The following is a 13,277-nucleotide window of genomic DNA, read 5'->3' on the forward strand; positions in this document are numbered from 1 at the left end:
CTTGCTCACCAAACTTGCCCCCTTTTCCCACTTTGATTTACTCTATTACCATCCTTTCCTTCAGACTATAAATCTGCCATTTTTAATTTCTCCCATCATCTAATAATCCATTAGTTAATTCTAAATGTTTGTTCCTCTAGCTTAGCTTTAGTACCTGATAATTACATCCTTTCCAGTCCCCCCCCTCCTCCCCAATACTACTCATTATCCAGATTTGGATTATTGTAATAGCCTTCCAATTGGTTTCTATTTTCTACTGGCAAGTCAACAGTCCATCCCTTTATACAGCTTCTAAAACAATTTTAATACACCCATCTTTGTCACTCCCATATAACCTAGAGCCTGGTATTTTAAGTCCATTTATCTGCTGTTCTAGTTGGATTTGATATTGCTCCTCTTCATGTACTCTACTTTCCAGGCAAACTGTTAACCATTCCCCATTTTCATTTTATCTCACCTCTGCATGTTCATTCAAGCTGTCCCAATTCCCTCCTCTCCTCCCCTCCCTTAACCCCCTCCAATGCTTAAAACACAAGCCCACATCTCTATGGTTATGTCTATTCTTTGGAACTTCGTTCAAGTCCTCATGTAGTCTTTTCTGAAACTTTTCAGCTCAAAGTGTTTTAATGAAATTTTCTTTAAACACTTTAGATATCTTCTGTTTACATATTCAAAACAATGCAAGGTAAAACTGTCATGTACTATTCATTGTTAAGTCTAAAGGCAAGAATTGCCATTTTTCATTTTCATTGCCTGAGGACCACATAAATAATAGATGCATGATTGCATAGTTCAAGTAAGTGGTATAGCAAATTAAAATATGTATGTAAAAAAGCTAAAAGTTAAACATGATTTTAGGGCTTTTCGTTTTGAAATGTCAAAGGTGGCTAATATGAGGGTCATTATTATTACTAGAACATAACCCAACAAATAGAAAATAAATGTCAGAAAATAGGAAATTTAGCACAAATTAGGGCTTTAATCCTTTCAAATAATAAATTCAAACAGTGTTTTAAAAAGCATACCCAGCCCTTGGTTCCTAAACTCTGGGAAAGCAGAGCTTACTAAGGAATGTAAAATTAAATACATTAGTTGAAATTACTTCAGACACTGATTTCAACATAATTCTCCTTTTAAACATTAACACTCCAAAGGGATGCAACCAACTTTTCCCCCAAAGTTTTGAAGGTTAAATCAAATTACTTAACTGGCAAAATAATATCTCTAACAATGAAAAAGACTACTAAAAATGGTTTATTACTTAAAGGTCTGAAATAAAATCCAAATATTGGGCAAATTATTAGTGGCAGTTGAATCATATGTAGTACTTAGATACTATTTAAATAGCTTCTTTTTGAAGTTCACATAATGGTTCTGAATCAACAACACTGCATACTACCAAGGTATTCCAAGGAAAAGCTAGAAGCCACCAAAACTTGGCAGCAAGACACCAACATATAAACAAGGTACCTAAGTATACTTCTCGTAAAGAGTATAAGAAAATTTGTTGCAAAGAGAAAATCTGTTGGTTTTATCTAGTCATTTATACATCTCAAAGAGCTTTTCTCATAACCTTTTCATAGTACAAAAGGAAAAAATAAAACTCCAGGATGAGAAACACAGTAAAAAACAACCAACCAACCCCATAAATCTGTCTGGACAGTTCCATTAGAATTCCTGGAGACATTTTATTCACTGAACATATCTTTTAAGTAGCCAGGGTTTTTAACAAATAAATCATTATTCAAGATACTATACAAGTACAAGAGTGCTTCAGAGGCTCTGTTTTTAAATATGCAATATTAAAATCAATTTGCAGACCTTCCAAATTATTCAGTTCATTAAATAATGTAATTTCAAGACTGAGTGAGCTTTCTGTTGAGCCACTGGTTACTTTAAGCCTTCCTTGAAGGGTGAGAAAATGTGAAAAGTGTTTGAAGGAGAAAATATCCATTTAATAGCTGTACGGCATCTAGATGTGGGGAAGTTAGATTGCTACGGTTCTTTAACAACACCCACCAAAGCAGGTCTCAAGGTTCGCCCATGTAGCTTATACCCAACTTTGGTTACTAGTGCAATGGTGCCAGGCTCCTTCCCCTCTACTGGAGTATGGAACAAGGCTTCATGTTCATAGGGATCAAATTTGGCACCAACAGGATTTAGTTTGAGCAAACCATGCTTTGTGAACACTTTTTGAATCTGGACTTCAGTCATAACAAGACCCTCATACAGGTTTTTCAAATGAGGGTTTTCTTCCTTTATTTCATCTTTTGGGACACTTGCTGTTGCCTTTTCCAAAATGTCAGCAACTTCTAATAAATCTTTACAGAAACCTTGAATACCTAAAGAAAAAAAAAGCAATTGTATTTTAATGTCAATTCGAAATTTTATAATTTTACACAGTAATCACAAATTTCATCTACATGTGCACATAAGGATAAATTTGTCAGCTAAACATTACCAAAGCAACTTGGTATAGTGGAAAGGAAACAGAACTTGAAAGTCAAGTCCCTGCTCTAGAATTGAATAGCTGCATGACTTAACAAGTCATACATACCACAGGGTCTGTGTCTTTTTTCTCTTATACAATGGGCAATATTCCCCTTTGTTCCTTCTATCTGAGATACTGTACTACAGAAATATGAGATGCTAAGTTCTCTAGGCCCAAGTTCCATACCTGTAAAAGGAAAAAAAGGGGGGGATGGGGGTAGGGGGAGACCACAAAAACTAGATGATTGTGAAAGTGCCTCCTAGCACTGATATTCTCTCCATGAGGTAAGATTTGTATAAGTGGAAAAAAACAGGATGAAAAAATTTAAATATGGCCTCAGAATAGAGAGCTCTAGCAAAAACAAATTCTGAAGTTCTTCCTCTAACACTCAAATTGGAAAGAAGACAACAAAAAAATAATGACAGAAACTGTGGACAAACAATTTTATATGCCATTATGATCTGGCTTAGCCATTTTGAAAGTAATTTGAAATCATATCCCCAAATCATGAAACTGAGACCTTTTATATCTCAAGGAGATCAAAGAAAGAAGAAAAGCTCTTTTTATATATGGTACTTTAAAAAATGGTAGCAAAGAATTAGAAACTAAAAAAGAGTCCATTTATTAAATAATGGTTAAACAAATAAATGATGGCACATGAATGTAATGGAACACCATATCATTACATGACAAAGTGGATAGTTTTAGAGAAATCTAGGAAGCCTTGTATGAAATTATGTCAAGCTAAGTGAGTAGAACCAGGAGATCAATTTATAACAATAACATTATAAAGAGAAATAACTTTGAAAGACTTGAGAACCAAAAAGAATGCTGCTCAATTCATGCAAAGGTAAAGGATGCAACAAGAATACATGCATTTGTGAGCATAGTTTAACATGGGAATCTGTTTTGACTATTAAAAATTATTTTTCTTTTCATTGAGAGGAAAAGTGGCAACAAAAGACAGGTCACTGAGACATCTTTTTTTAGTGCAGAAAACAGAAGGAAAATCAATAGTTTTGAAAATTACAGATCAAATTATTTTATGTTAAAAAAAAAAACAAGCTATATATGAGACTTGCAGTTTCAAGTCCTATGAGACAGGAAACTGTCCATGGACAACTAATTCTTAAGAAACTGGAAACATGCCCCTTTTCCCACATTTCTAGGTGTGATGTGTATGAAAACAAAAGGCACCAACAAGTATTTTTAAAAAAAAAAACTTTCAAGAAGAGTTTGGAAAACAGGGATCATACCAGATGAAGGAAAAAAATCGGTGCATTTCAATTCCATTAAAGGAATAAAATTTTATTCTGAAGTGTACTGAGTCTTAGAAACGAGAGACCACATGCAGGCAATATAAATGGAACTTAAAAGTTTTTTTTGAAAGCTAGAAAATTAAATACTTGCTGATGCCTGAATAAGTTTTTTTTTTTTTTTTTTTTAAGTTTTATATATGGTACCTCCTCTCCTTAAGGAGCTTAAATTGAGAACATAAACAGATACAAAATTAAAAATGGAATTTATCATGTAACCATCAAATCACAGATATCTTTCAAGATTTCTTACAAGTGATTTCAAAAATAAAATATATTATCAGGAAAGAGGAAAATAAGGAAATAAGCATTAAGTGCCTTATATACACCAGGCACTGTGCTAAGTGTTTTACAAATATCTTCATTTGCATCTCTGAGCTAAGTGCTGTTATTCCTAAAACCTACCTCTCCCCAAAATCCCTTTTCGTGTAGGGCACTCACGACTGTTAATCTAGTCATCCAGATCAGCAAGCCGAGAATCATCTTTGATTCTTCCCTCTCTATCATAAAGAGCTTATTTGAATCTACGCCTCTTGAATTTGTTTCCTTTTTGGCACTCACTTTGCCACCACTATACTTTCTAGGCCTCCAACCACAGCATCACTCTATAATCCCAAGTCGGCCTTCCTTCAGTTATGAGTCCTCCACTAGACTAGCTTTGAATTACTTTGTATTTACATTGTATTATCCTCCTGGGGTAGTATAACTTTTTTTTTTTCAGAAGAACATAGGTTTCTCCAGGATAGGGACTCTTTTGTCTTGGCATCTCTAACATACAGTACTGCACCTAGTACCTCAAACTTAAGAATACAAATGCTTCCTAGTAGACACAGTCTCGTTTAAAGGAAACATTATTCAGGGATTATTTCCTAGAGTGAGAATAATCAACTCACTGACTAAATAAGGGAAATTGTGAGGTTTTAAATAACATATAACCCTCTAATTCATTTACCAATAATTTCCCTTTCAAGCAAAACTTTATTAAAACTTACATTAAAAAATGTTAAATAAAAGATTCTGTTAGGAAATGAAGCTACAATTATATCAGACTGAGCTTCTTCACTACAATATAAAGTATAATTTGTGTTGTTAATAAAAATTCTCTTACCAAGACAGACCCCTGCTGATAATCAAAAAGATTCTTTGTGTATTTATACAAATTCCTGGAGGACAGGAACTTTATCAAATTCATCACATTTCTACCATGCATTAAAGTTTAAATATTGTTATTCTCTTCACAGAAATTTTAAGGACTTAGAAACATTCCTCCCCACCCCCACCCCCATTTAACTGATAAAAGATCCTTGAAGTTAAACACTTGTCCAAGGTCTGAGAGTGAGGGTAGAAAAGAGGCTACAGGATCTTCACACAGGCCTCACCAAGGCCAAAGCTTCTGCCCTCTGCAACACTACCTCAGAACAGCAGGTTAAAGTGCTACTAAAAAAAAAAAAAAAAACAAAAAACACTAGAAGCCTTTCTGGTCTGGCAGCAACATACCAGAGCTTGTGTTCCCTTAACAAAACTTTCAGGATCCATGATAAGTCAGAAAAGGCATCAAAGGAGGAATAGAGAAAAAAAGTAATGGCACTGCTATCTGCCCTAGCACTTAATATTTGATTCTAATTATTCAATAACAAAAGCACTACATAACACATTTGAAATTTTGGATATATTAAGCTTAAAAACAATTTCCATAAAACCTATCACTTCTAATTATAAATAATTCCAGAGTAATACAATAATATGAGTAGCACTATGGGCAGAATTATTTTCTTGGGATGTTCTAGGCAGTAAACACTAATTTTATATTTTTCTTAAAGTTTAAATAATACAATAAAGAAAATTCTAAGACTACAAAAAAATGAAAAAGGAAACAAGATTTTCTATTTGCTTAATCTTACTATGTTTGTAAAAACTTGCAATCCCTTTTCTCCAATGCATAAAACTTTAAAATATATTGCATTCCTCCTGGTTCCTAGCAGTTGTACTTATCAGCTCTGCATTATATTTGTTTAATGACAACAATGGGAAGTACACTAGTTCACCACAGTAACACTAACCAGTAATGTGTTCTCTTGGATATTTATGTATACTTTTCCAAAGGGGTTAAGTGACATGGCAAGAATGCAGAATTAGGATTGAATCCAGGTTTTCAGTTTGTAAATCTAATTTAACATTTACACATAATAAGTATTTAAAAATTATGCTTCAAGTGTCATATTAATTTTGTTGTGTACTTCATTTGACTATAACATGAACTTCTATGTACACTGCTATCCTGAGGAGGATTATCTGAACCTCTCCCTCCTCCCAACTCAATCTAGACACATCCCAGGGATGTGGCCTTATATGTTGTCTTTCCTCTTCCCCATTCTGTTCAAAGCTGCACATTCTTCCCTTGGGCGTCCATTTATTTTCTTCCATTAAAAAAAAAAAAAGGTAGTGTTTCTACCTTTGGAAATCTATGGAAAATGTTTTATGGCCAGTGCACTTCTGTGAATAAAAGTGATAATTTTTGTGATTTAGAGGATCACTTACCATATAATTTTGCCTCTTCTACCAATTTCTGGCTCCGCCGCCTCAGGTTCTCTGTATCTGCTAAGGCTCTCTTGTACTTCTCCTAAAACAAAGATTAAAGACAGATTACTACCTTTATTATCTGATCTTTTAGTAGTAAATTAGGATAGAACAAGATCCTAAATGATGAAGCACTTTAATATTGCTACCACCAATTCTTCTTTATTAAAAAAAAACCACAATTGGGGAAAGGGTGAAAAATAAGCAGGAATGAAAAGCAAAAGCCCACTAAATGAAGTACTCACACTCTTTAACCAACAAACAATCCAGGAAGATTACAACATTTCAAATTTTCTACTCAAAGTACTTGTAGGACAACTCATGATGCAAGTGAACATTAAATTTAATTTTCAAATCCTTTTTGTGTGTGATGCCAAGGACCTAGGAATGCTCATCTGAATCTATCCTCTTCCTCTCTGATAATGTATCTTTATTCAACATACTTGGATCTACATAACTTTGGCTCTGAAAAAGAACTTAAATGCCACCTAGTTCAATTCCTTCATTTTATAAATGGAGAAATGGAAAGGTTCAGACTTGATCTTCAATACTATAGAGCAACAAACAAAATGTATAGATCCTAGACCTCCAGAAGATTAAAAAAAATCTTTTGTTACTTGGAATTTGACAAACACCAAATATAAAAATTTCCATAATAACAAAAGAAACTAAACATTATTACATATATACTTTAGAAGTATATTTTCAATTAAACAAATTAGTTCTTAGCTGTCTTCCTTGTGTTTGTCTTTAAACCTGTTTCTTATCTGTGCATTTAAAAAAATATTCTATTAATGTTTTTCTTTTCTTTTTTTTTTGGGGGGGGGGCACGGGGAAGATAGTAGGATTGAGATTGAGAATCCAACAGTTTACATTACCTCACTCATATCTTACCGATGTTTCTTTCAGCTGTTCTTCTAATTTGACCTTTTCTTCAGTTAGTACCTTCTCTTCAGTTCGTGTCTTCTCTGTAGAGACACTGTCTGTCTTCTGTTCATTTTGACTAGAGTCGTCTTCTAAGTTCTGGCCATTATTTTTCTGTTTTGTTGCTGTACAGAGCAGTCTAGAAGAGGTCCTGAAAAAAAATTCAGCAATGTTAATTATAATTTGCCACTTAAAAAAAAATAAAACGAAAGAAAATGTTTAAAATTTTCTCTCATGTTAATTATTTGGCAGAAATATGAGAGAGAATAAAACGGTCAACTCAAAGTTAAATGTAATAAACTCTTGGTTATAGAAAATGCTACAATTAAACTTGTAAATTTAGTCTAAAAAGTACAGTGCCTTTAAGTTGTATCCTACTCTTTGTGACCCCATTTGGGGTTTCTTGGCAAAGATATAGGAATGGTTTGCCTTTTCCAACTCATTTTTTAGACAAGGTAATTGAGGCAAATAGGGTTAAGTGACTTGGGTAGGGTCACCCAGGTATTTTAAGTATCTGAGGTCATATCTGAACTCAGGATGATGAGTCATTCTGATTCCAGGCCTGCTACTATCTACTGTGGCACCTAACTGCTTGAAAATACATAGTTTACAAATAAATGACGATAAAACTGGCTAGTACAACTATTGACACAAAATATTAATATGCTAATTGTACTAATGGCCAACCTAATCCATGATCTTTTCAAATGTTTTCTTTAACCATGACAATATAATTCAAGGGGTAGGAGAGGTATTCAAGATCAGATAGCCCAATTGTCTCACACTAAAAAAGCTACTTAGTAGCTACAGAGGTAGGCTTAGAATCTAAATCTATTGCCTACTGGTCCAGAGCTTAAATTGCATTTAACAATACAAAGGGCCATCATGTTATCAGTAGAAGGATGCCTGGAAAACAGAAGTCCCTCCTCTAACACATGATGGCTCTCTGAACCTAGGAAAGTCACTGGCTACTCAAAGTAACATTTTAAGAATATGTTAAGTTGGAAAGAAGACTTAGTTAACAGGATTGCTTCACCCAGATTTTCCCCAAAGGAATAAAATCAGCATGGGTGTTCATAAAAGATGATGAGAGATTCACTGTACCTTTACTCCTCCCTCCTCTTCACTTGGTAAATTCCTAGTCTGATATGCTTTGTATCTTTTGTATCTCCTTTCCATGGACACTTCAAACATTCTGATGTAGGTACTCAGCACCCACCATCCCTGAACGATTCTAACCATGATTCTCCCTAGTCCAATTCATTTTCTACTCTGCCATCAAATGAGCTTTCTAAAGTGCAAATCTGACCAAGTCATCGCTTATTCAATAAGGTCCAAGGGTTCCCTTTAGCCCTTAGGATCAAATCTGAAACCCTGTTGGATTCACAAAGCCCTCCAAAAAGTGGATCTCTTTGATAAAGAGGGTTAATTCAGATCAAAGATGGACAGAAGCAGCTACACCCAAAGAAAGAACACTGGGAAATGAATATAAACTGCTTGCATTTTTGTTTTTCTTCCCGGGTTATTTCTACCTTCTGAATTCAATTCTCCCTGTGCAACAAGAAAACTGTTCAGTTCTGCACACATATATTGTATCTAGGATATACTGTAACCTATTCAACATGTAAAGGACTGCTTGCCATCTAGGGGAGGGGAAAAATCGGAAAAGAAGTGAATGCAAGGGATAATGCTGTAAAAAAAATTACCCTGGCATGGGTTCTATCAATAAAAAAGTTATTAACAAATTAAAAAAAAAAAAAAAAAACCAAAGCCCTCCAAAATCTTGCCAGTCTTGTAACAGCTTATTAACAACCTCCAATTATTTTTTAATTCGGTGACACTGGCTTCCTTACTTTTCTTCACGTAAGGCATTCCATTTCTCCCCCCTTTTTTTGGATAGTATTTTTTTCCCCAAATACAAGCAAAGATAATTTTCAACTTCCATCAACATAGGTAAAGTATAGGTTTAAGTAGAGATCTTTGAATGTTAGAGGATTTTGTGTTTGATATTTGAGAAGGATCCACTGGAATTTGGGGGAGGAGAAGAGAGATAGCAGAGGGAAAAATTAGCATGTGTGTGTCAATGTGTGTGCTTTGGATAAATCACGTTGGTACCTAAATAGAGAATGGTTAAAGATCTATAGGGTATAGTCCAAGCATAAGGAAATAATGGCCTAACCCAGGGTAATGTCTTTATCTGGCAAACATATTTGAGAAATGTTAGAAATATGACAGCGACAGACATTGTCAAGAGATTGGACATAGGGGAAAGGAAGTATGAGAGAGCAGCAATCAAGAGTTGGAAATAATATCTAGGATTCAAGCCTGGGTAAAGGTGGTGCCTTCAATAGAAATAGGGAAGTGAAGATGGAAGAGTTTAAGTGGAAAGATAATGAATTAGTTTTAGACATGCTGAGTTTGAGATATTTGAAGATATGAAAACAGAGGCCAGACACCTTTCTTTTAATGAGTCCTAGTCATAACTTCACAAGAGCAGTCCATTACATTTTGGGGCAGCTCAAAATTAAAAAACAATCAAAACCCACAAAGTCTATATATTAGTTAAAAGAAATCTACACCCCTTAACTTCTACTTATTTGTTGAAATTTAACCTTCTGGGGCAAGCAATTTATTCTCTTCCATTTGAAGAGCCAGATGTTACTCCATTTTTAAAGATAGTTTAAGGGAATCACTGGCAGAAACAAGGTAAGAAACTGTGGTATAAAGACTTAAAATTCAGAGCTCTTGAGGTTGAAATAGAAAAGGAAAATTACAGTAAAAGTTTGTCCACAAAAATTTCCCAGTGATTTTCCCTAATGGCTTCTTGGCTCAACCCATGAGTCACTTGCTGAAAAAGATCTTTTCACTCAAGCATTAATGCTTTTATTACTGTATTTTTCAAATGAAATCAGTCATTACATATTCAACACTATTCATGGATGTGGAGGGTGGCTTTGTAAAGTTTTAGTCTGAATAACAAACTGAACCACATAGTGATAAATGCCAAGAGTGCCTTTTAATTCTTTTCATCCCCTACAGTAGCACTGAACAAGATAAGTATTTAATAAATAACTATTGAATTGAATAGTTTGAATAGTTGGTCTTCAGTAATTGTTGATTTGGCTAGATATCCTCTAACTCTGGGAGGTAAACAACTTTTAGCAAGGAGAGACAGAGAAGGTCAGGGTGCTTGCCCTTATGACCCTTGGACTGTGGGTTTCTAATGCATTTTTAACTGTTACTAGACGTAAATGCTTATTTTAGTACAGTATCCTTGTCCTTGATTTACCAATGTGAAGGTGAGCACAGATCAGTATTTTCACAATGACCTTAAAAGTCCTTCCCTCCTCCCATTTTAGTGACCACAATGAAAAAAAAAAAAAAAAAAAAAAACAACACTATAATGTACCAGAGAATCTCTATTAGCCTCAGATGCTCTGAAAATACTATTTATTCCTCAAATGTATTTTAAAAGAGTTAAATTATGTTCAGCTTACAAATGTACTTACTCTAACTGGATTTAGTCACTGTAAGGGACAGAACCATTTTAGTGATTTCTTTATCTTATCAAGAAACTAACTCTATGAAAAGTAAAATGCTTTAGAATGTTGAAGCCACCAGGCTTGAATTACTTGGGAGCAAAGACTGTGTTTTTAAAAAAAATCTTCACGCAGAATGAAATTCAGAGGTGACCTAGAACTTTCCAATAAATCTTAACTCTTTTCAACAGAGAGATGAGGGTGAAGACTCCTTTGATCCCGGGTTCTCATTACACTTTATTACTCTACTGGACAGGAAGCTTCACAAAGACAAGGGTCAAGTTTTATTATCTTTGTATTTTCCCTATTACTTAGCAGTTATTGGTGAAATTCCTTTTTCATAACATCCCACTCACATCAGAATTTAAAGAACTTTAAGCCTGAGACGATTTCATTTTTATATCTCCACCACCTAGCAGTGCCTTAAACACTATATTCAACAAATTCGTTGAATTAACCATGTGAGCTCCTCTGAACCAGTTATAGTCGACCCAATATTTATTATTAAATACCTACTATATTAAGGCAAAAGAGCTTCAAAAAACTTATGGTCAAACGGGGGAAGAGAGGTAGGAATATAGTATGCACAGATAAAGCTCACATAATCTTTGCAAAGTACTCTCTTCACAATCTGACACATTTTGCAGAGGAGGAGAACTAAGTTCCAAAGGTTTCTTGCCCAAGATCACGCTGCTAGTGTCAACCACGAGGCTTCCCTCTTTTCAAAGGCGGGTGCTATTTCCACTGCATCCTCGATGCTGCCGCCTCAAAGTCCAAACAGTGCTGAGAAGCAACCTGGGGACTCTACCCGCGTCCGAGGAGCCTATGCTTTTTCACAGTCTGAACTCCAAGTTCAGGGGAGGGAGCATGAGACCCACACCGTGGGTGGAGAAGGGGATCAGACGTGTAGGTGAGGGGGTGAGACCCGGGGGGTGTGGATCTAGGCTGGAAAAATAAAGGAATGGGTGTGGGGGATGAAGAGGAGCCTGGGAAGCAGAAAAAGAGGTCCTAGGAAACCCAAACCCCGGGACTGGTAACGGTGCTGGCGCTGGGAGAAGAGACGAAACCTGGGCCAACCCGGAACCTCTCTCTACCCAGAAACCCCAGGCACTCCGGCCCCGGGGTTCCCAAAGCCTCTCACGGTCCCCATAGGCCCGTGGTGGCCCCCTGTCCCTTCCCTCTCCCCCCAAAGGGCTGTTTGTCTCCAGCGACGGCACGCGATAGGACGGTGACAGAAGGCGAGGACCCCGTCCTCCCCTTCAGTGGAGAAGCCTGCCAGCCTCTTACCGGAGCGAGAGGGCGATCGCTGGGAGAGTCCGTCGCACCAAACCCGAACACTGTGCCGCCATGGCCACCCTCTCAACCCCGATTTGCCCCCGATGCTGCGTATACGCAACGGCACGCACGTTCTCATCTGACGAGTCTCGTCCTACCGCGAGACAGACGCGCAACAACTCGGGCTCACTGCCACAGTCCTAACCAATTGGCGTTTGTGGTTCCCTTAATTGACAGAAGTTATTTCACCAATCCTCATACCCTATGGGCGGAGCTACCTGGATAGGGGCGTGGCCTAACGAAGGAAAGCGAGAATCTTCTCCGTCATTCCCCACCTCCTCATAGTTAGGCGGAGAAAGGGGGTAAAGGTGATGGGAGGCGGGGAGGAGAGCTTCCGGGTCGGGGCGGAAGCGAAGCGAGAACCAATAGAGGGAAAGTTTTGGGAGAGAAAGATAACGCCAAGCTAACCCCACGTCAAGGTTTGCTGCAGAACATATAACTGAATGTCCTTGCCGGAAGCCACCTTCGGGGACTTTCAGTCTCACCTTCTTTGTATTGAAAATGCCTTTGGAAACACCCACCTCTCACGATCCTGTGCGACCCGCAGTTCGGACTTGCTTATGAAAGAGGAAGGGCTAGTATTAAGGAGGTTTAAAACTTGCCCAAGAGCACAGAGCTAGTGACTGTTCGAGCCAAGAATCCGGTCGATGGTCCTTCATTTTTCAGCAGCCCAATACCTGTATACACATAAGCAATGCCGAGAAGAGGTCTACACCGTATTCTCCAGGATCACTGGAGGAAAGGACAGTCCGGCCGGGAGACTGGGGACGGGCTGCTGGAGAGGCGTGGGTGGAGAAGGATTTCGGCAAATAAAGATTGAGAGCAAGGGTTTTAGTGGAGGCTATTGACCAACGGAATGCCGAAGCCAGAGTAGGGCATTATGGGATTGGGAAACAGCACGGATTACATCCCCCACTGAATCAATACAGTTGAGTTCATTAGAAAAAGTTGGCTTGCAAAGGACGCAAGTCTGAGTTCACATGCATTCTGGAGATCATCTCTTCCTTTTAGAAGGATTGGATTTACCCAGGTAGAATTTCAGAACTTGAGCTGCTTTTTATGTCTTCTCTGGCTAGAATGTAAGCGCTTTGAGGC

General features: G+C 37.0%; 1 protein-coding gene across 1 annotated transcript; it reads right to left on the minus strand.

Moving 5' to 3' along the window:
* Nucleotides 1-959: 959 nt before the first annotated feature.
* On the minus strand, nucleotides 960-12,263 carry GRPEL1 (GrpE like 1, mitochondrial). Its single transcript, XM_051965574.1, has 4 exons — nucleotides 12,135-12,263; nucleotides 7,279-7,459; nucleotides 6,346-6,427; nucleotides 960-2,342 (listed from the first exon to the last, which is right to left on the minus strand). Exons 1-4 carry the CDS (start codon nucleotides 12,194-12,196, stop codon nucleotides 1,996-1,998), a joined length of 672 nt encoding a protein of 223 aa, XP_051821534.1. The 5' UTR covers nucleotides 12,197-12,263; the 3' UTR covers nucleotides 960-1,995.
* Nucleotides 12,264-13,277: the final 1,014 nt, after the last annotated feature.

Source organism: Antechinus flavipes, chromosome 6 (assembly GCF_016432865.1).
Source record: "Antechinus flavipes isolate AdamAnt ecotype Samford, QLD, Australia chromosome 6, AdamAnt_v2, whole genome shotgun sequence".
NCBI classification, from domain to species: domain Eukaryota; kingdom Metazoa; phylum Chordata; class Mammalia; order Dasyuromorphia; family Dasyuridae; genus Antechinus; species Antechinus flavipes.

Excerpts from the sequence above, each read along its gene's own strand:
- GRPEL1 (XM_051965574.1), bottom strand. The coding sequence starts at position 12,196 with ATGGCGGCACAGTGTTCGGGTTTGGTGCGACGGACTCTCCCAGCGATC. Across the intron at positions 6,428-7,278 it reads AACAGCTGAAAGAAACATCG|GAGAAGTACAAGAGAGCCTT; the intron begins GTAAGATATGAG and ends TCTTTGTTTTAG. Across the intron at positions 2,343-6,345 it reads AGAAGAGGCAAAATTATATG|GTATTCAAGGTTTCTGTAAA; the intron begins GTAAGTGATCCT and ends TTTTTTCTTTAG.